General features: G+C 50.1%; 3 protein-coding genes across 5 annotated transcripts in view; 1 reads left to right on the top strand and 2 right to left on the bottom strand.

Moving 5' to 3' along the window:
* Positions 1 to 17: 17 nt before the first annotated feature.
* On the bottom strand, positions 18 to 3,425 carry LOC147221873 (solute carrier family 2, facilitated glucose transporter member 11-like). Its single transcript, XM_086168748.1, has 12 exons — positions 3,405 to 3,425; positions 2,597 to 2,695; positions 2,325 to 2,485; positions 2,037 to 2,161; positions 1,829 to 1,958; positions 1,581 to 1,729; positions 1,287 to 1,474; positions 1,093 to 1,203; positions 808 to 909; positions 665 to 740; positions 463 to 590; positions 18 to 390 (listed from the first exon to the last, which is right to left on the bottom strand). Exons 1-12 carry the CDS (start codon positions 3,423 to 3,425, stop codon positions 217 to 219), a joined length of 1,464 nt encoding a protein of 487 aa, XP_086024874.1. The 3' UTR covers positions 18 to 216.
* Positions 3,426 to 4,293: 868 nt separating this feature from the next.
* Positions 4,294 to 11,393, bottom strand: LOC147221872 (solute carrier family 2, facilitated glucose transporter member 11-like). 3 transcript variants are annotated; one of them, XM_086168283.1, is made up of 12 exons: positions 11,303 to 11,393; positions 10,005 to 10,103; positions 9,665 to 9,825; positions 8,677 to 8,801; positions 8,483 to 8,612; positions 8,257 to 8,405; positions 7,432 to 7,619; positions 6,851 to 6,961; positions 6,340 to 6,441; positions 6,131 to 6,206; positions 5,218 to 5,345; positions 4,294 to 4,564 (listed from the first exon to the last, which is right to left on the bottom strand). In XM_086168283.1, the coding sequence occupies exons 1-12, from the start codon at positions 11,324 to 11,326 to the stop codon at positions 4,355 to 4,357; spliced, it is 1,503 nt and encodes a 500-aa protein (XP_086024409.1). In that variant the 5' UTR covers positions 11,327 to 11,393; the 3' UTR covers positions 4,294 to 4,354. The 3 variants fall into 3 exon arrangements, with proteins under 3 accessions (XP_086024409.1, XP_086024410.1, XP_086024412.1); XM_086168284.1 differs by having other exon boundaries at positions 10,005 to 10,098; positions 11,303 to 11,374; XM_086168286.1 differs by lacking the exon at positions 11,303 to 11,393 and having other exon boundaries at positions 9,905 to 10,030.
* Positions 11,394 to 16,652: 5,259 nt separating this feature from the next.
* Positions 16,653 to 21,960, top strand: part of tgfa (transforming growth factor, alpha) — a 5,959-nt gene continuing 651 nt past the window's right edge. Inside the window, exons 1-7 of the mRNA XM_086168430.1 lie at positions 16,653 to 16,842; positions 17,149 to 17,253; positions 17,334 to 17,690; positions 18,308 to 18,422; positions 21,511 to 21,660; positions 21,735 to 21,850; positions 21,929 to 21,960. The exon at positions 21,929 to 21,960 is cut by the window's right edge and continues 651 nt beyond it. Of these exons, the coding sequence (XP_086024556.1) occupies positions 16,803 to 16,842; positions 17,149 to 17,253; positions 17,334 to 17,690; positions 18,308 to 18,422; positions 21,511 to 21,660; positions 21,735 to 21,850; positions 21,929 to 21,936 (891 nt within the window). The 5' untranslated portion in view covers positions 16,653 to 16,802 and the 3' untranslated portion in view covers positions 21,937 to 21,960. The remainder of the gene's footprint in view (positions 16,843 to 17,148; positions 17,254 to 17,333; positions 17,691 to 18,307; positions 18,423 to 21,510; positions 21,661 to 21,734; positions 21,851 to 21,928) is intronic.

Below are 21,960 nucleotides of genomic sequence, written 5' to 3'. Positions count from 1 at the left end.
GCGTAGGGTATGTCCGGACCGCTGGAGGAACCTGGAGTACCCTGAGCTTCCGAGGTTCTGCCATGAGCGGGAGGTTCTCGCCCTTGCAGGGGCGCGGGGAAGGAGAAGCCGAAGAAGTTGTTTAGTTCCTCTACGTTTGGTTGCTCAGCAGTCCCAGGGTCTTATTTACAAACAAGGTCGGTCTTCTCATGAACTCCAGAAAGTCCCCGACTCCAATCAGAGCCTGGTTTCCATCTCCGGCTTCGTGGTGCCGAAGTTGAGTCTGTCGAAGTCCTTTGTGATCTCCACCATCGTCTTCCCCTTGGTCTCCGGGACGAAGCGCAGCAGGAACCCGGCGCTCACGACGCAGTAGATCACGAAAATCAGGAAGCAGAACTGGCCCAGTCCGTCCTGCGGGGGGCATATTTGAACCTGCAGGGTCCCATCGAAAGGTACATGGAGAAGTTGGAGGTATGTTCTCACCACCACGTAGCTGAAGAACATCCCCACGAAGAACATCCCCAGCCAGTTGATGGTCCCGCTGATCATGTAGGCCGAAGGGCGCCACGCCTGCAGGAAGAGGTCAGCCGGTAGCGCCATGGACACGCCGGCTGAAAGATACCGTTCATCTCAACGTGGACTCAATCGGGAAACCAAAAGGAGAAGGACGGGACCAGAAACTCACAGGGTCCGAGGCCGTAGATGCAGATGAGGCAGAAGATCAGGGCGATGTTGACGTAGGGGATCCAACCGGCCAGGTGCTGCGAGGGACGGCGCAGGGTTACGACAAGGCGGGAGGCGCTCTGCATGTGCCGGGGGAGGGACTACCTTCATGGACAGCATGGCGGTGAGCGCGCACATGGTGACGCCCATCAGGAGGTACCCGTAGCCCATGAGCTTCTTCCTGCCGGCCCGGTCTATCAGGAAAGACTGGAAGGGCGCAGACACCCGGGGGTTACCTTCTATCTGTCCACCGAACCAGAGCCCTCTTGCAAAGTGGCGCCGATATGTATCTCTACACGGGTGACCCCAGAAGAGCTGCCTCCTCAGAACATTGCCTACGAACTCGTGCCGAGAGTCCACCTCCACCGCAGGCCGCAGGGGGACACTCACACACAGCGTAATGGTGATGAGCTCCGTTGCCCCCACGCCGATGGCCAGGTAGTGCATCTGGTCCTCGGGGACCCCCGACTCCCGGAAGATGTCGAAGGCGTAGAAGTACAGCTGCAAGAGGGGACGGTGTCAAGCAAGAGGGGCCGAGGACCTCCGGGTGGAGGCGGAGGTACGGTTCGGTGGCGTAGACGTACGGCGTTGATGCCGCAGAGCTGGACGCCGGCGCAGGGCAACGCCAGGGTCAACAGCTGCCAGCGGACGCAGCGCGACGTCAACACGTCCTTCACCGTCCGGGCCTTCTGGCCCTGAGCGCCCTCCCGCTCCCTCTCCATGTCATCCAGCTCCAGCTTCAGGTCCTCCTGCTGCCACAGCCACTGCAGAGCTTCCAGGTGGACAGGCGCCGTTAGGAGACGCCGCAAGGACCTTCTGTGCCAGGAGCCACCTCCGCTCGGTGACCTCAACATCATTCGGCATGATTTCTTCCTCACCTCTTTTGGCGCCTTCGGTGTCTCCTCTGTCGATGTAAAGGTACCGCGGCGCCTCGGGGAAGAAGAGCAACGAGACAAACTGCAGGATGGCGGGGACGCCGCTGATGGCCAGGAGGTACGGCCACATTTCCTCCGTGCCCATGATTTCCCTGCAGGCGGCGACCAGCAGAAGAGCAGCACCTGTGATGCTCGTCGCGTCAAAAGCGCCTCGGGCGGATGACCTTTGTGCCGAGGAGGTGGGCTCTTACTTGATGCCGATGATCTGGCCCGTAACTTTCCCCAGTCCGATGAAGATGGAGCTGGTGAGAGTGAGGAAACCGCGGAGGTGCTTTGGAGAACTTTCCCCCAGGTACATGAGGTGAACACTGAGGCCCAAACCTGCAGAGGGAGGCAGGACAACAAATGTATGTATCCAACACACACACACACACACACACACACACCATCAGGTCCTACCAATGTTGTATCCGTAGAGGATTCTCCCCAGCAGTATCATCTCAAAAGAGCCGGCTGTTCGACTGAGGAGCATCAGAAGAGCGGCGACCATTGCGACCACGTTGTTGAAGAGAAGGGCCTTTTTCCTGTCGGGTCAGAAGACGACGACGGGAGTCAAAGGTGCTCCTTCGCCCGGCCTCTGGAGGATCCACGCTTCTCCCGAGCTGAGCTTCTAATCCCCTGCCAACCCCTTGTGTTCTACCGGGTTCTTGCGGTGAAGGCGCTGGTGTTCATGTTCCTGCTTCTTACCGTCCATAGGTGACGGGCAGGCTGCCGCTGTGCAGGGCTCCGGCCCAGGCCCCCAGGCTGAGCACCGCCACCATGAAGGACCATATGAGCTGGTTGGTGGACTCCTCCAGCGGCGTGCCGTACCGCCCCGACCAGGTGAGGTTCACGAACCGCTGCACGTGCTACGGGGGGCAAAGGCGGCGCTCCAAGATCACGGTTCTTAGATTCAGCCGTTCAGGCATTCACTCCACCCGGCCGTCAACCATACAGGCGTCCAACTGTCCGACTCTCACCTCGGCTGGAGAGGCGATGACCGAGACCTGGAAGCCGTACTGGAAGGACCCTCCGGTTCCCAGAATCGCCGCCAGCAGGTAGAGCCTCCAAAACCGCAGCTGAGGGGCAACAAGACCAGGAAGGGGAAGGTTAGCAACAGACGGGACGACCAGAGTTCTCCTCGGTACACTAACCGAGGGAACTCCCGGTCTCCTTGGGGGACCTTTGAGTTTCGCCTTCCCGAAGCAGCGACCAGCGCCTCCAAGATGACGACAAGGATGACACGAAGGTGGAGGCTGCCTCAGCGCCTTGGAATAATAACCGCTAACAGATGGTTCAAGTGTTTTTATCTTCTCCTTGCACTGAAGAACCCCACTCTTTGCTAACGACTGATGTATTTTGACCTTCTTGTCCTGACAAAAACACGATCGGTTTTTAAAAAATGGTGCCCTGCAGTCTACAAGTTGTACTCGCAAGACAATCACCGAGTACCTTTGACTTCATCTGGAACTGCAAACAGACCCTGCCTTGGAGCTGGAGCTAAAATGCTGGAGCTAAAATGATCCTAGGAGCTGAGGTCCGATGGGTTGTGTAAAGGTTCTACTAACAGCAAAACGTTCTCAAACCCCCAGACGTATATCAGCGTCTAACTCCGAGGTAACCCTGTTCCCGTGGAGAAATGTCTCAAATAAAGAAAACTGAAAAGGTAAGCTGAATATTGTAGCTTGAATCACCAACACCTGACAATGTCCAACGGTACCGTTCCCTTCCAGGTGCTGCTTTCTGTTCTGACAAAGAGAGAGTGGTGCTGAGTAAGTTCTGGCCCACCTTGTCTGCAAGGCCCTCCATGGTGTCTGCAGGCTTCAGAGATGGGTCTATGTGGAGAGTGCTGGCCCTCTTTATACAGCGCGAGCTCGGCGGCGGTTACACATCCACAGACTCGGGTTCAACATTAATGCTGTTAGGACAAGATCGGCATGTTTTGACGTAAATGACATGGACCAGCAGACAGCAGGAACGGACCAGAACGGCTGAACCAGGCCGGTTTCTCCGCCGGGTTCCGGACAGTCGTTGCTTGGTCTGGTTCTGTCTCCCCAGAAACTTCTCCGCACAGTCAGAGTTGGACTGTGTGAGCGTCCGGGGACAGATCTGCGCTCATGTAATTGACGTCAGCGGTCCGTTGGAACATCGGGTGAGTTCCCTGTGACGAGGTGTTCGCTGTCCATGTTATTACGTATCACACCTTCACGGTCTAAGAGCTACCTTCATTCATTAACTACACACCGGAGACGAGGGCTGCAGCCAATCACGGCTGTTCCTGGGGTGGGAGGAGGGGTTTGACCAGTTGCTGTTTTTGAACTGAGAGGAGAACATGGAGGAAACAAACCGAGAGAAACCAAGAAGGAGAACACAAACAGGCAGAACCAACGCAGGAGAACCTGGAGGGAGGACACTGAGATCCAATACAGGAGAGCCTTGAAGAGAATGGAGATAAGAAGGGTACAACATGGACAGAACCCAGACAGGAGACCATGAAGGGAAATCCCAGAAGGAACCCAAGAAGGAGAACACAACCCAACACCAGATCTAGGATCCGTCCCTCATGACTGTTCTCCATCACCTGCTGGTTGCTCCTTCTTCTGGAGGTCCAGATTGAAACTCACACGAGCTGAACTTGGGGGTTCAAGGCGCTTTTTATTGAACTCAGATCGGACAGACAGACAGGCAAACTCGAGTCTCTGGACAACAGGTCCTGATCTCCGGCGGCAGGAGTTTTCCTACAAGGCGGTGGAGGCGCAGACCTCGCCCAGCTGGTACTGCGAGGAGACTCCAGCTCCATCCTGGCCCTTGAAGTTGAGCCGCCGGAACTCCGCGCTGATGTCCGACAAGGACTTGCCCTTGGTCTCCGGCAGGAAGATGCCCACGTAGAGCGCAGACAGCAGGCAGACGGCGCCGAAAGGTACAAAGCAGTACTGACCGAGTTCACTCTGGAGGCCGGGAGGAGACCAGGGTCAGGTTCTCGCTTGGTCGCTTTCATCAATGAAGGAGTGCCAATACAGTCATTCTCAGGAGTACAACATCTGAGACAACGGTCTTTCCCTTGCGCAGAAATCCGATAATAAACATAGGCGGCCTTCTGCCTCGACCCTGGCAGAATAGAAGGTGTTGTCGAGACAGAGAGGCACTAATGATCTCTTTTACGACCAGTACCTATTTGGCTAACAGCTACATGCTAATAGCTGACGTGATACAATAATTGCTTTGATAGTTCCAAGATGGTTCCTAGACTTCTTTGCGATATGATGGGGTCCTAAGAGTGCCTCCAGATATCATGGGGTTCTAAGAGCCCTTTGAGGTATGATGGGGTTTAAGAGTTCCTTGAGATATGGGGGTGTTCTAAGAGTTCTTTGAAATAATTTTGGGTCTAAGAGTTCTTGGAGCTACGATGGTCTACCTATTAATTTCTCTTCATTTCTCTTGTTTGACCATAAGGAGGCGGCATCGTGCTGAGGAGAACGGTGAGTGGGGTCCTTGCATGTTCTAGGGTTTTATAGAAAACTGTTGTCTACCCTCTAGAGGTGTTGTAGTGTAAACTCCAAGCCCAAGCATCACACACACACAGATGGACGAACAGACTGACCACCAGGAATGGGAAGATCATGCCGATGAAGAAGAGGTTGAGCCACATCATGGAACCGGCAATCATGTAGGCCGCGGGCCGAGCCGCCTGGTTGAAGATCTCCGTGGGAAGAACGCCGGTCACCCCGGCTGGGGGAGAACACACAAATTGCTAAGTATTGTCCCGGGAAATACATCTCTTGAGTCTCACGTCACAGGATGGCACTTAGTAAAGGTACAAGTCAGGGGGTCAGAGGTGAAAGAATGAATGACACTGCTGGGTTTCAGGTACAAAGTGCCGGTGACGGTTTCCAGGAACCGATGGGGGTTTAATCCAAACATCTTCAGGTCATCCGAGTAAAGCTCTTAACAGGAAACCCAGCCCTTCACAATAAAAGCAGGAAATTATTTAATTCATGTTGGACAATTTAAAAAAACCCACATTTTTCATGAATCCGTCAGAAGGCCGCTGATTAGCTTGTTGATCGGGGTTTTGGATGATTAACGATCTGGATCAACGAACTGCTGCAGCTGACAAAACGGTCTCTTTCAGACAGGAAGTCCAAAGATGTGTTAGAAGAAGAAGAAGAAGAAGAAGAAGAAGAAGAAGAAGAAGAAGGCGGCTCATAGTCCCTTAAACAATGAGCTATCCGAAGGACGTTTTTCCTTAAATCAGATCACTATGGTTACCACGGTTACCACCAGTTTGCCTCGATCACAGGAACGAGCAACCAGGGCTGGGAAAGAGAAGCAGTTTAAGGTGGCCGATGAAGGTGTTGTGAAGTAGAACCAGGAAGTAGAATCAGCAGCCGTAACCCCTTTTAACCTATCGAAATATTCACATTTGTTCTTTGTCTTTTATTTTTTTGGAATTCCCAAGACTTTGCCCGGCGAGGACGGACAAAAACCGAAGCGTGAGAAGGAGCCGGGCTGACCTGGTCCCATGCCGAAGCTGAGGATGTAGGTGAAGATGCAGGTCATGCTCAGGTACGGCATCCAGGACACGTAGTGCTGCTCGGACAGAGGAGTATTTGTAAGTACTCGGTTCCCCTCGCCAACATCAAGCCAAATACTGGGACTCCCTCAGCTCGGGAGCGAAACACGTATGCTTTTCGAGATCACTGACGATCAGAAAGACAAATACCTCGAAGGACAAAGCCACGGTGAAGACCACAGCCCACATGGTCATGAGGATGAAGCCTCCCATCAGCAGGAACCTGCGACCTTTGCGCTCGATCAGCAGGTTCTGAAATAGTGCAAATATATCAGACACTGGGGAGGGAATCTAAGAGTGTCTCTGCGGTTCTCAGGGGCAGAAGGTGGAACCTGGTGGGATCGTTCTCAAGCCTGAGGAACATCTCAATCAAAAACAGTATGTGCACCGTGGAGTCAAGCAAATTCCAAACTTCTAATGCTGGATCATCAGAGTACTTCAATCGGGAAGTACATGTATTCAAAGTCCACAGGGTTGTACCACTTGGGAGAACAGCAGGGCAGAAGATGCAGGTAAAGTATGCTTTACTGTCAAATGTTACCAGATACGTGTGAAACAAAGGAACCTGCTGCAGAATCGGAGGGGGGTTCTGATAGCCCAGCGCTGGGTGCTGAGCCGCCCCAGGAATCCAGGCCCTGCTTACATAACCCGACGTACTCACACACACGATGCAGGCGCTGAACTCGCAGGCGCCGGTGCCGACGGTGACGTATTGGATGGTATCATTCGATAAGCCGGCCTCCTTGAACACGTACGCCGCGTAGAAGTAAATCTGGGGGGGGGGCGAGAGGGGGAGAAGGTGCTGAAGAACCACACATGCACATACACGTGTACCCGTAGGTTTGGAGGGCTTAGTGGACTTCAGTTGATAATAAGCTGATTGAGGCTGGTGTGGGTTTTTTTTTTTTTTTTCCACAAAGCAGTTGAAGCTAAATCTCAGTGTCCTAAATCTGCACAGAAATGTTGACATTCATCTGGAAGGTGGAGAAATCTCCAACAAGCCCTAGGCTACACCTCCCCTCCAGAGCCTCCACCTGCCCGGCCTCTTCGCCGTCATTCATTATTAACCGGCCTGAAGACCAGCTGATGGAACTTCTCGTGTTTCCAATCACCCTGCCAGTGGATCCCGTGGCTGGAACACCTGATCGTGTTCTGGACGCCGACACGGATCCTGCCGTGTTGTGTTGCAGAGCTTCCCGCCCCCTGCTCACCGGTCCGGAGCCTGCTCCCGGGCCTCCTTACCGAGTCGTTACCGCAGAGCTGCATGGCGCTGCTGATGACCATGACGGAGATGAGCTGCCAGCGGACGGAGCGGTCGGTGAACAGCTCCCAGGGCCGGCGCGGTCGCAGGCCCCTGGTTTCAGCCTGTTCTTGCAGGATCTCGGCCAGCTCGCTGTTTTGGACCTCGCAGCCCCGCAGGCGCCTCAGAGCTGAGCAGGAGAAGAACCGGCTTTTAATTAGAACCTCTGGTGTCAGGTTTTCACTCAGGCTACAGCACAGAAGTAACCTACGGGTAGCAGAACTTGTTCTGTTGTTATGTTACTTTAGCTGCTAACACGAGCATCTGGTGTCGTGTGGTTTGGTACGATGAGTCCCGACCAGAGAAACACTTCCTTGTCACAGATGATGTTTGACATGTCACTGAAAAACAGACTCAGTGGACTCAGTCCCATTAACTTTGCCTCTAACAGGGATCACTCGGGGTACGTACCAGGACCGGACCACCAGCCCATCACAGCCGCCCTCTACCTGCTCTGACTGCAAACAACCATGTGTCTCCTTCCAGATACTTCCCTAACACTGCTTGAAGCTGGACACCTCTGTGACCACTCTGGCCCTGGTCTCCACAGACCCTAGAAACAAGGCTGTTGTATCTTTTCCTTGGCAACCCTGAGAGCAAGAGTTGTCAGCTACACCTAAAACCAAAGTTGTATGTCCTCCACCCTTCTCGTGGGAGTGATGCAATGGTCAGGTATTTCTTGCCTTGCCCGGAAGCTCATATTCCGTATCTTACTATATCTGTTCTCTCAAGTGGAGAGGCAACATGGCAGTCCTGGGGGTAGCCACCTTTGATACAGGCCTCCTTGTCCCCTTTGTCGATGAGCAGGTACCGGGGACTCTCTGGGAACCACGGCAGGGTGAGGAGCTGGATAAATCCGGGAATGGCATTGCTGGCGAGGAGGTACTGCCAAGTTGACTCGCTGCCCAAAATCTCTCTTTGGACAAAAGACGGGGAGTGTTACCGGGGTCTCGTCCGTCGGACGGTCTGACTGAACACGTCGGCGGGAGTCACCTGAGTCCCACCACTTGTCCTAAGACCACCCCGAAGGCCGTGAAGACGGCGGAGGACAGGGAGACGGCCCCCCTCAGATGCTTCGGCGCACTCTCCCCAAAATACATGGGCTGGACGTTCATGCTGATTCCTGCGAGAGGGTGCGGACTCAGTCTGCTGTCTCTCTGCAGCTCTGCCGGTGGTAGCGGCCATACCTGCGTTGATCCCCACCAGGACGCGGGAAATAATGATCATCTCAAAGGATCGTGCGGTTCGGCTGGTCAAAGCCAGGAGGGCGCCGCTCAGGAGGAACACGTTGTTAAGCAGCAGGCACTTCTTCCTTCGGGGAAGAGAGGAAGGCAAGAGTCAGCAAAGCCAGAAACAAGGAATCCTTGAAATCATTGGTCTAAGGAGACGCAGAATGACTCTACATAGCACAACTTTGTAAATAAGAGTACTACCAGTGCAGTATGTTGCCTTGAAGGAGTACTACAGATGCGGTATTTGCTTTGAGAATGCTGGTAGAGAAGTACACGGAAGGTCAGAAGAAGTCTGGCGAGGCAGAGAAGGGGTGCAGAACATGTATGCAAGCTGCGAGACAGTGCCGAGGTGTGACAGAGAAGTTCAAGGTGGAGGTGGGACTACATCTGGGAACAGCTCCGGGCCCCTTCTTGTGTTCTTGTTTGGAGACACTGAGGAGGCAGAGATGGAGGCAGCGCAGATCAAGGTGTGGAGCTTCTCCTCGGGAACGAGGAGGATGGAGAGGATCGAGAACATGGTAGACGTCGGACGTTTGGACAGAGGAGGGATGGTGGATAAGGATGGGAAGAAGGATGCAGAGATTGGAGCTGCCAACCAGGAGGTCTGGAGGAACACCAGAGAGGAGGTTTGTGGATGGAGGCGAGGAGGACGGGAAGTTAGTTGGTGTGACAGAAGAAGATGCAGAGGAGAGGGTTAGACGGAGGTAGATGATTGGCTGCGGTGACCTCTGAGGGGAGCAGGAACAAGGAAAGGAAGGACAATGACCATCAAACCGTTGAGAAGTTACATAAAAAGGAGCGAGGTGAATGAGACGAGAAGAACAAGGAGATGAGCGGAGATCATTAACAACCCGTGAGATGTTAGATGTTCCTTCCTCGACTCCAGGAGGATCATTAACCTTCTCCAAGCAGCAAACATCTCCACAACCCGCCCCCCTGTTACCTCCCGAAGCGGATGGTCATGGGCCCGGCGACGAGGGCGCCCACCAGGCCGCCCAGGGAGAAGATGGAGACAATGATTGTCCAGAGCAGCGTCACCTGGTAGTCCTCCAGCTGGAGGTCCCAGCGCTCCAGGAATGTCTGGTTGATGAAGGTCTGGATGAACTGTGGAGGGCGAAGGGGTCAAATAGCTAACTGGGTTTACAGAGGAGCGTCAAACCGGGGAGGGTTGGACACTCATTACCTTCTGATGGACAGAAGAAACATTACAAACCCACGTGGACGTCGATCTTCTGGATCTGGATCTGGTTGGGTTCTGTTGCCATGGTGACAAAGATACTCACCAAGGTGGGGGCGTTCATGATGGCCAGGTTGTAGCCGTACTGGAGGGTCCCTCCGACGGAGGCCGAGGTCACCATCAGCACCAGGGTCACAGGGCTGCTCTGACAGAGCGCACACACACACACACACACACACACACACACACACACACACACACACACACGTATATACATGCATGCATAAAGGCCAACAGACACACATGCAATGCACAGTAACGAACACACATAGGCATACAGACACACATGCACATACACAAAATACACACACACACACACACACACACAGGCCAACAGACACACATGCGTGTACACGAAAAAGGAAAGACACACACTCACACATACATACACACACGCGCACACACACACACACGCATGCATACAGGCCAACAGACACACATGCACGTACACAAAAATGCAAAGACACACACTCACACACACACACGCGCACACACACACACACACACACACACACACACACACACACATATATATATATACATGCATGCATATAGGGCCAACAGACACACATGCAATGCACAGTAACGAACACACATAGGCATACAGACACACATGCACATATACAAAATACACACACACACACACACACACACACAGGCCAAAAGACACACATGCGTGTACACAAAAAAGGAAAGACACACACTCACACACACATACATACACACACACACACACACACACATACACGCATGCATACAGGCCAACAGACACACATGCACGTACACAAAAATGCAAAGACACACACTCACACACACACACGCGCACACACACACACACACACGGGTCAGGCGTTAGAAATACCCACAAATGCACATACACAAACAAAACACACAAACAGACCCACGTGCATGCACACATGCGCACAAACAGACACACAAGGCAGTTACACACAACCCATTGAGACACATACACACACACACACACACACACACACACAGAGGGTAAGAAGGTTGATATGCTTGCATGTGCACAAACACACACACACACATAGTATAGGCGTCCTCCACGCGCTCACACACACACACACACGGACACACACACGTGCATCCACGCACACACACGCACACACACACACACACACACACACGGAACGGAGTCCTCTGGGGCACGCGCACACGCACATAATGGAGTCATACCCACGCACACACACCCTTCTTGAAAACTCGCAGTAAAACACGCAGAAAGTGCACTGCGCGCACGTGCACTTGGAACCCCGTGGGTTCTCGAGTGGAAGACGTCTCTGCAGTGACGTCATAAGTCAGGATCCCACGTCACTCGCTTACCTGGTGTCGCGGTGCGTGGGCCATCGTGGAACCGTCGGACCGGAGAGGAGGATGGAGACCCGACGGTCACCGGACGGCTCCTCTCACGCACGGGGCCGTGCGTGTGACGCCCGAGCTCTCCCGTGATTGGCCGCGGCCGCGCGACCAATCACGACCACGCGCAGGGAGTCCCGTCGTTATTATTATTATTATTATTATTATTATTATTAGTAGTAGTGGTAGTATTAGTATTAGTATTAGTATCATTATCTTGTTCGTTGTCATTATTATTATTTTAATGTTATTATTGCTGTTGTTATCATTTCCATCATCTTCATCAACGTATAATAATAATAATAATATTTATATTTATATTATTATTATTATCTTTAATATAATAATAATAATGATACTTGTTATTATTATTATTGTTGTTATTATTTTTATTATCATCATTATCTTGTTCGTTGTCATTATTATTATTATTATTATAATGTCATTATTGCCGTTGTTGTCATCAATATCATCTTCATCATCAACGTATTATCATTATTATTATTATTATTATTATTATTATTATTATTATTATTATCATCATCATCATTATCATTATTATTATCATTATCTTGTTCGTTGTCATCATTATTATTATTTTAATGTTATTATTGCTGTTGTCATCACCATCATCTTCATCATCAACGTATTGTTATTATCATTATTATTATCATCATCATCAATATTATTATTATTACTATCATTATTATTATTATTATTATCATTATTATTATTATCTTGTTCGTTGTCATTATTATTATCATTTTAATGTCATTATTGCTGTTGTCATCAATATCATCTTCATCATCAACGTATTATTATTATTATTATTATTAGAAGTAGTAATAGTAATAGTAATATTAATAGTGTTATTATCATTATGTTGTTTGTTGTCATTATCATTCTTTTAATTTTATAATTGCTGTTGTCATCATCATCATGATCGGAATATTGTTATTATTTTTATTATTAGTAGTCTTGTCATTTTCATTGTTATCATTATAATAATAATAATTATTATTTTTGTTATTATTATCTTGTTTGTTTTCATTATCATTATTTTAATTTTATTATTGCTGTTGACCAAAAGACAGAAGGCAGAGCTGGAGGTTGCAGAGATTCTCTTCAACCAGGATGGAAAGGATCAGGAATGAGTCCATCAGACGGATGATGGATTGGAGGTCTGGAGGAAGAAGACCAAAGAGAAGATGGATGGACGTCACGAGAGAGGATATGAAGCTAGTTGGTGCGAGAGAGGAGGATCCAGAGAAGAGGGGTAGACTGGGAAGGTGGATTCCCTGTGGAGACCCCTGAGGGGAAAAGCCCAAAGAAAAAGAACAAGAAGAGTTGCTGTTACCATCATCATCCTCACGGTTATTCCTACAAGTATTGTTCCCTGCTTTGGCCACTCCACAAGGAGGTCTGGACCCATGGCTGAAGAGGCACCTGCTTCATCTCCTAATGTGCCCTTGAGCAAGGGCACCTTGGCAGTGCCCAGGAGATGCCAAGGTGTCCTTGAGCAAGGGCCACTGCTCCCTGGCCCCTGCAGGGGGCAGCCTCCTCACTGTCGCCTCTCCAGTGATGTATGTTCACAAGTTCTATTGGTGCACGTGCACGTGCATGTGTGTCCATAGTAGTAGTAGTATTCATTAATTCACGACCTGCTCCTGAGGTGCTCTGTGAGGAGAACATGGAGAGAACCTGGTTGCCCCCCTGCATCAGAACCAGGAAGGTAATCATTGCAGATGTTTCTTCAAAATATTAAGCCTTGTTAATATTCATCACTGCGTGAACCAGCTCTTCAAGGAGAACTTCAGAGCACAGGGTACTGAGGACCTTCTGGTCCTCAACCTGATGGGTCACATGATGGCCTTCCACCAGATGGCAGTGAAGACCAGAAGTTGACAGATCTCAGAGGTTGGGAAGGATTCATTCAGAAGATGGAACTGTGACTGCGACACAACGAGGAAGAGGAGGAGGAGGTGAAGGAGGAGAAGAAGAAGGAGGAGGAGGAGGAGGTCAGGGGGTTTCATGAGGACCTGATCACTCACCTGCAGTAAATCCACAAACCACTAGGAGGCAGCAGAGCACCGCTGGGACTCTACTTTAGGTCCACTGGAGTTTATCATCCATCCATCCATCCATTCATTCATTTATTGATCTTCATCCATCCATCCATCCATACGTCCTCCTGTCCATCATTCTCTCCTTCACTCTCTCCAAAGCACCTTCTTGCAGGAGATCGTTGCTCCTCATCCCAGCAGAACCCAGATGACCATCAGGCCAGAGGCTGGAGGTCCCAGTAGATCCTCCCAGAAGCCTCCTGGATGAAGATGGCATGTCTTCCAGGAGATGGAAGGTGATGATTTCGAGCGTCAGACGCCGCACCTTCATGAACCACCATCATTTTTCCTCCTCGGCCTGCAGGTCTTCGAACGCCTCGGGTCCATCGAGGTTCCTCGTCACCTGGGAAACGGCGCCTCCTGCTGTCCGCCGACATCCATGTCTGTGAAGACATGAACTTTTATTTTTATTTATATTGTCACTTTATCAGCAGCCTGAGAAGACCACACATTCACTCATTCATTCATTCATCCATTCATTCACTCATTTATTCACACATTACATAATGAAATATAACCATTCACTCATTCATACACCATTTAGCATATAATTATTCACTCATTCATTCACACATCACATAAAGAATTCACTCATTCATATATATATAGACACATTCATTCAAATATCATGGACTCGTTCATTCACGAGTCTTCTAGACAGGAAACATTCATTCATTCATTCATGCCCGAATCACATGGAGGTAAATAAACATTCACCCTCTCATTGCTGTCACAACTTTCACCCAGTTGTTCACTGGCATTTCATCAGATCCAATGTGGAGACACAACCATTCACCCTGTCATCTACTCATCATGAATAATATTCATTCATTCATTCATGCATTCATTCATTCATTCATCACATATAGACAGAAGATATTCATTCATTCATTCATTTGTTTATCATATAGCAACAGAAGACATTCACTCATTCATCAATCCAATATGGAAATATAACCAGTCATTCTCTCATCCACTTGTCATTCATTCATTCATTCGTTTATTCATTCATCACATATAGACAGAAGATATTCATTCATTCATTCATTCATTCATTTGTTTATCATATAGCAACAGAGGACATTCAGTCATTCATGGTAATATATGGCAATATAACCCTTCACCCTGTCATTCACTCATCATTCATGCATTCATTCATTCATTCATTCATTCATCACAGATAGACAGAAGACATTCAGTTATTCCTTCACATCCAAAATGGAAATACAACCCTTTACTTTGTCATCCATCCATTCATCATAAAAATATTCATTCATTCATTCATTCATTCATCACAGATTGACAGAAGACATTCAGTCATTCATTCACATCCAATATGTAAATACAAGACTTCACCCTGTCATCCGTTCATCATTAAAAACATTCATTCATTCATTCATCACAGATGGACATAAAAAAATTCACTCATTCATTTTTTATCACATAGAAACAGAGGACTCACTCATTCATTCACTCCTATCAAGACATTCACTCTTTCATCAATCCAATATGGCAATATAACCATTTACCCTGTCATTCATTCATTCATCACAGATAGACAGAAAACCTTCACTTATTCATTTGTTTGTCATATAAAGACAGAAGACATTCACACATCCATTCACATCCAATATGGGAAAAAAACCATTCACTCACTCATCATATGTAACATTCACTCATTCATTTATTTATCATATAGAAACAGAGGACTCACTCATTAATTCACCTATTGTATTGAAAGAGGACATTCACTCATTCATCACATCCAATATGGACATACAATCATTCACCCTATCATATAGTAAATATTAATATCATTCATTCATTCATTCATCACAGATAGACAGACAACATTCATTCATTCATTCATTCATTTATTCACATATATAGAGACAGAAGACATTGACTCTTTCATTCACATCCAATATGGACATACAATCATTCACCCTATCATATAGTAAATATTAATGTCATTCATTCATTCATTCATTCATCACAGATAGACAGACAACATTCATTCATTCATTTATTCACATTTCACTCTTTCATTCACATCCAATATGGAAATACAATCATTCACCCTGTCATCTGTTCACCATTAATAACATTCATTCATTCATTCATTCATCACAGATTGACAGATGACATTTAGTTATTTATTAACATCCAATATGGACATACAAGCCTTCACCCTGTCAGCCAATCATCATAAAAACATTCATCCATTCATCACAGATAGACATAAAACATTCACTCATTCATTTATTTTTTATATAGTAACAGAGGACTCACTCATTAATTCACCCATCGAATTGAAAGAGGACATTCACTCATTCATCACATCCAATATGGACATACAGTCATTCACCCTGTCATATACTAATCATTAATATCATTCATTCGTTCATTCATTCATCACAGATAGATAGAAGACAATTATTCATTCATCTGTTTATCATACAGCGACAAAAACATTCTGCTGTTCATCAATCCAATATGGAAATACAATCATTCACTCTGTCATCTGCTCATCATAAATAACATTCATTCATTCATTCATCACAGATAGACAGAAAACATTCATTCATTCATTCATTCACATATATAGAGACAGAAGACATTCACTCTTTCATTCACATCCAATATAGACATACAGTCATTCACCCTGTCATATATTCATCCTAAAAATCATTCATTCATTCATTCATCACAGATAGACAGAAAACATTCATTCATTCATTCACATATATAGAGACAGAAGACATTCACTCTTTCATTCACATCCAATATGGACATACAATCATTCACCCTGTCATATATTCATCCTAAATATCATTCATTCATTCATTCATCCATCACAGACAGCCAGAAGACATCTAGCTATTTATTATCATCCCATATGGACATAAAAGTCTTCACCCTGTCATCCGTTCATCCTAAAAACATTCATTCCTTCACCCCAGATGGACAGAAGACATTCGCGCGCACGCTGACCTCCTCCTCCGCAGAAACACGTCACGTCAAAACAAAGTCGGGATTATTTTCCTCTTCCGGTTTTTTTTTTTTTTTCCTCCGCAGCCAGACCGGAAGGGCTTCCCCCGCCTTCCTCCCCCTTCCTCCTCCTCCTCCTCCTCCCCCTTCCTAATTGTTCCTCCTCCTGCAGGAGTCTTCCTCATTGAGCTCGGTGAAGTCGCCCGACCCGCCGTGCACGCCGGACGCTCCCGCAAAAAAAAAAAAAAACCCGCATCTCCGCCAGACCCGCAGACCCGGTGCCCCCGCACCGCCCGCCGCGTTAGATGCCCCGGTCCCGCCCGTGACCCCCGACCCCCCCCAGGACGGGAACCATGACGCGGGTTTTCTGGGACGCCGTGATTCTCCTCGGCGGTGAGTTCCCGCCGGCGGCTCCACCGGGGCCTCCGGTCTCCTCAGAACCTCCATGCATTTTTTATTTCTTCTCAACTTCTTCACCTTCTTGTCTTCTTCATCACTCTGCTTAGTGTGTGTGTGTGTGTGTGTGTGTCAGTGCGGACCGGTCCATGTAACGGGCTTTGGTCTCATCCCTTAAGCGGACGCTTGACCCCGTTGCTATTGTTGGCGGCGGCGGCGGCGCCTCCATGCATGAGTGAATGAGTGAGGAGAAGGTCATGTGACCACCTCCTGCTTGTGACGGAGCTCCTCTTCCTCCTCCAGGGTCGCTCTTCGCTTTCGTCACGGGTCCGGGCGACGGCGCCGCCGTCATCGACGCCGACGTCCCCCCCGTGGGCGCGAACGCCGCCCCCACGCCTCTGCTCGGAGGTGGGTCGCTGGAGGTTCTGGTTTCTCTGAAGGCTCCCCGTGGACTTGCTTGGTGTTTTACCTGCTGATGTTCACCGCAGGTTCCCTCTTTGCTCCGCGGACGACTGAAGGGAACCACACGGGGGCCCTGAACGCCACCTGGTCACTTCCGATAACCACCTCCACCATGGGGACCTCAGCCAGGAGCACCACCTCCGCCCTGGGGACCTCAACGAGGAGGACCACCTCCACCCTGGGGACCTCAACGAGGAGGACCACCTCCACCCTGGGGACCTCATCAAGGAGCACCACCTCCGCCCTGGGGACCTCAACGAGGAGCACCACCTCCGCCCTGGGGACCTCAACGAGGAGCACCACCTCCGCCCTGGGGCCCAACAGCACAAATGCCACAGACGCTGTCAATTCCACAGCCACGTCTCACATCCCGCCAGTAAAGAGTAAGTTGACCGTCTTTGTCAGGGAGGGGATCGCTGTCCCTCCCGGGGGGCGTTTGGGGCGGAGGGGTGGCATCAGGCGCTTCCGGGCCGTCAGACGATCCCCTTCGTGTGAAAGAGGGGCGTGAACCGAAGTGCCCTGAGTTGTATGCCCGACAAAAAGCCCTACCTGCGGTGCAGAAATGCGATCCAGAAGGAGGGGGCGGGTTCCTGGAAGCTCGGCGTCACATGGACGAGGACACAAGGGAAAGCTTTCACCGGGCCAGACAATGCCGGCGGCCCAGTTACCTCTGGAATGGCGAGTGCGAGCTCGCCGTCTCCACGCCGCCCTGAAGGCCACACTGTCCCGTCTGTCCCGGGGGTCGCCGGTGGAACACTGACCTTTGTTTGCGTGGGTTGTCGGAGGAATTCGGCCGAACCGCGGTTACCGCTGACGACGGGAATATCTTGCCCGCCCCTGCGGGAAGCCGGACAACCCGGATCCGGGAGGATCTCCTTTTCTGGACCTTCTCAGCTCCCTCCTGGGGTGGAGGCAGAAGCTGCGCAGATCACGCGTAGTGCGGAGGTCACCTCGTGGTGCGGAGATACTCGGGAGTTGACTTGTGAATTTCTCCCGACAGAGTTCGTGGCGGCGGCGGTTCGCTCCCACTTCGACGACTGTCCGGACTCCCACCGCCACTTCTGCTTCCACGGCACGTGTCGATTCCTGATCCTGGAGGAAACGCCGGCCTGCGTGTGAGTCCTCCTGAAGTCCAGAGATGCTGCTCGGTGATCCAGACAAGAAGGCAATCGCCAACCCCCCACCACCGCCTTTCTGTAGATATCTCCGCTTTTATGGGCTGCTGAACATTTCACCCGCAGTTCAGTTGCTCAGTTCTGAACGCTAACAATCGCCCCGATTTCCCCCGAGGGGTCGATGCGGTTCATGCGAAGACCCTCACCCAAAAAAAAAAAAAAAAAGGCCATGGAGATAATTGAGCGCTCTATGTTGGGTATCTAATGGGACTCCGGTGGTTCGCTCGCATTTCGGTGTCGGTATCAGGGGGGTTTCAGCCCGGAGCGACCGGAGAACAAAGCGCAGAAGATGCTTTTATGAATTATGCACGCAAGGGACGGCTTCAAACGGCGTCCATCAGAGGCTGGCGGTGAATATCCTCAGATATCAACCCGCGGGTTCATCTATAATTCACCCGCTTTTTGAGTTAAATGTAGTCGTGTAGTCGGAGTCGTGGTTCTCGTGGGACTCGTCTGTTCTGACCGGTGAGATGCCGGCGTTAGAGTCCGGTTCACAAACTTACGAGTAGATTGGCGCATTTGACGCAAATTTAGCACCCTGATTTTAAAAACTAGTTTTCAAGAATGATCAGCGTTCTTCTCACATGTAATATTTGGCCCTAAGGAGCGTTGCTTTTCCACCAGGCTTACAGAGGATCCCAATTTCCTACTAATTCAATAGGCTACTCGCCAAATTTGAGTTTGAATTTTTTGGGAATGGTTTTTATGATAATGCTCAAATATTCTAAACTCATCAGGGAGGAGCAGTGTGGTTTCGGTCCTGGTTGTGGAGCAGTGGACCAGCTCCGCACCCTCGGCAGGGTCCTTGAGGGCGGGTTGGAGTTTCCCCAACCAGTCTACATGTTTTGTGGACCCGGTGAAGGCATTGGACCAGGTCCGGCAGGGAATCCTGTAGGGGTGCTTCGGGAGCACGGGTTACCGAACCCTGTGCTAGGGGCCGTTTGTCCCTTGTATGCTCGGTGCCAGAGCAGGGTCTGCAGTACCGGATGTAAGTCGGACTTGTTTTCGCTGAGGGTTGGACTCCACCAGGGCCGTCCTTTGTCACCCATTTTCTTTGTAACTTTTATGGACAGAATGGGTGCAGACAGGGTGTAGAGGGGATCCGGTTTGGTGACCTCAGGATTGGGTCTCTGCTTTTAGCAGATGGTGTGGTTCTGTTGGCTTCATGGGGCGGCAATCTCCAGGTTCGCAGCCCAATGTGAAGCGGTCGGGGTGAGGATCTGTGCCTCCCAATCCCAGACCAGGATTCTCTGCCGGGAACGGGCGGAGTGTCTACTCCAGGTCGGGCAGGAGGTCCTGCTCCAAGTGGAGAAGTTCAGGTATCTCGGGGTCTTGTTCACGAGCGAGGGAAGGAGGGATCGAGTGATGTGGACTCCTTACCGGCCTGTCCTGGTGAAGAAGTAGATCCATTTGATGGTGGGTCTACGTTCCTCTCCTCAACTATGGTCACCAGCTGTGGGTCGTGACCAAAAGAACCTCCCTGGTGAGGTGTTCCGGGCATGTCCGACTAGGAGGAGATCCCGGGGAAGACCCTATGTCTCCAGGCTGGCCTGGGAACACCTCGGAAGAGTTGGACCAAGTGGCCGGCGAGAGGGAGGCGTTAATTTCAAATTCCAGTTTTGAAATTTGGATTACCTCTTTAGTCTGATCTCTGTTTTGGCCAAGTTTTATTGTCTTACTTTGTTGTAAAAGTCCTCTCTCTTCTTCTTCTTCTTCTGGTCCCACAGCCAATCATCTACCTCCATAAGCCTGTTCTCTGTATCTTCTCCTCTCACAGCAGCTAACTTCATGACCTCCCCACCTCTTCATCTCTGGTTTTCCTGTAGTCCATCCAGATCTACACCATCCCTCCTCTGTCCACGTCCAAACCATCTCAGTCTGACTTTATCTCCAGAACATCTAACATGTGCTGTCCCTCTGATGGACTCATTCCTGACCCTCTCCATCCTCCTCGCTCCCAAAGAGAACCCCAAGATCTTCATCGCACCTCCAGCTCCGCTTCCAGTCTTGTCCTCAATGCCACTTTCTCTAAACCATACAGTATCGCTGATCTCACCACCGTCTTCTCCACCTTTAATTTCCTTTTTCTCCACCCATTCCAACTTGCTTGCACATGTTTCTTCACCTCTTTTCCATCCTCTCCATTGCTCTGGAGTGTTGACCTCTATAAACTCCTCGACCTTCTTGATCTCCACTCCCCGTAGTCTCACGGTTCCACCTGGCTTCGTCACATTCACACACGTTTCCTGTCCCGCTGCAGCTAACCTTCATTCCTCTCCTTTCCAGAGCATACCTCCATCTAGATTTTCCTCCACCTGCTCCCTGCTCTCACTACAGATCACAATGTCATCTGCGAACATCATGGTTCATGGAGATTCCTGTCGGACCTCATCTGTCAGCCTGTCCATCACCACTGCAAACAAGAAGGGGCTCAGAGCTGATCCCCTTGAACTTCTGTGTCACACCTACAGCATGTCTCACAGTATACATGTCCTGCACCAGTCACTCGGGGCTTCCTCATACAATACCATTGTTCCTCTCTCAGAACCAAGTTGTATGCTTTTTTTCTAGATCTACAAAGGCCCACTGCAGCTCTATCTGACCTTCTCTACCAGCATTCTGAAACCAAACGCTGCATCTCTAGCTGTTCTGGTGACTTTGTTGTAAAAGTCCTCCTTTTCTTCTCCGAGCTTCAAAAGTCTCTCCTATCGAATCCATTCGTCCAAGAAGCCGAGAAGCTACCAGGAAGCGTTGCGTTCTTTCCTCGAGCAGTTATCTACCATGTTTGGTTTTGGTACCATGAGCGGACTGCAGCCAAATTCTAGCTAGCTTCATCTCTGCGTGGAAGAACGGCAGCAACGTGAACCTTAAATACATTAACCTGACCGTGGAAAATTGGAAAGCACATTTGCCAATCTGAGTTTAGGCTCGTCTCCTATCTCTGAGCTAAAATTGGGAAGGATTTGTTTTCTTTTGTTGCCTCTTCATTCCCCGGGTTCTGACCCGGCGCCGCCCTCCTCTTCCCCAGGTGCCACCCGGGCTTCGTGGGGATGCGCTGCGAACACGCTGACCTTCTCGCCGTGGTGGCGACCAACCACCGGCAGCAGACGGCGGCCACGGCGCTGGTGCTGTGCGTGGTGGGCTGCGTGCTAGTCATGGTGCTGTGCACGCTCTTGAAGTAAGTCCGGCGGTCCGGTTGCCGTTTGGGTTCCAGGGGCGAGTTCCCTTAGGCTACCCCTTTTTCTTCTGCAGCTGCTGGTGGAGGCAGGACTGTCGCCATCATCACCACCACCACCACCATCACCACGCCGCCGAGAAACCGTCCAGCACGCTGAAGCTCGGAGCCTCCTGCTGCCCTGCCGAGAGCGGTACCCTAGCGCTTCCCTTCGTAGCCTTTGCGGTAACCTGGAAGGAAAAGACCTCACGTATCCTTCCTTCTCTTGCAGTGGTCTGAACCCGGTGAGGTTCAGGGGCGTCT

This window comes from Fistularia commersonii, chromosome 21, assembly GCF_037954325.1.
Source record: "Fistularia commersonii isolate RoL2024-O1a breed Wild chromosome 21, RoL_Fcom_v1.0, whole genome shotgun sequence".
Classification (NCBI taxonomy): Eukaryota; Metazoa; Chordata; class Actinopteri; order Syngnathiformes; family Fistulariidae; genus Fistularia; species Fistularia commersonii.
The sequence above is the reverse complement of the archived record's forward strand: the minus strand, read 5'-3'. Positions and strand labels throughout refer to the sequence as shown.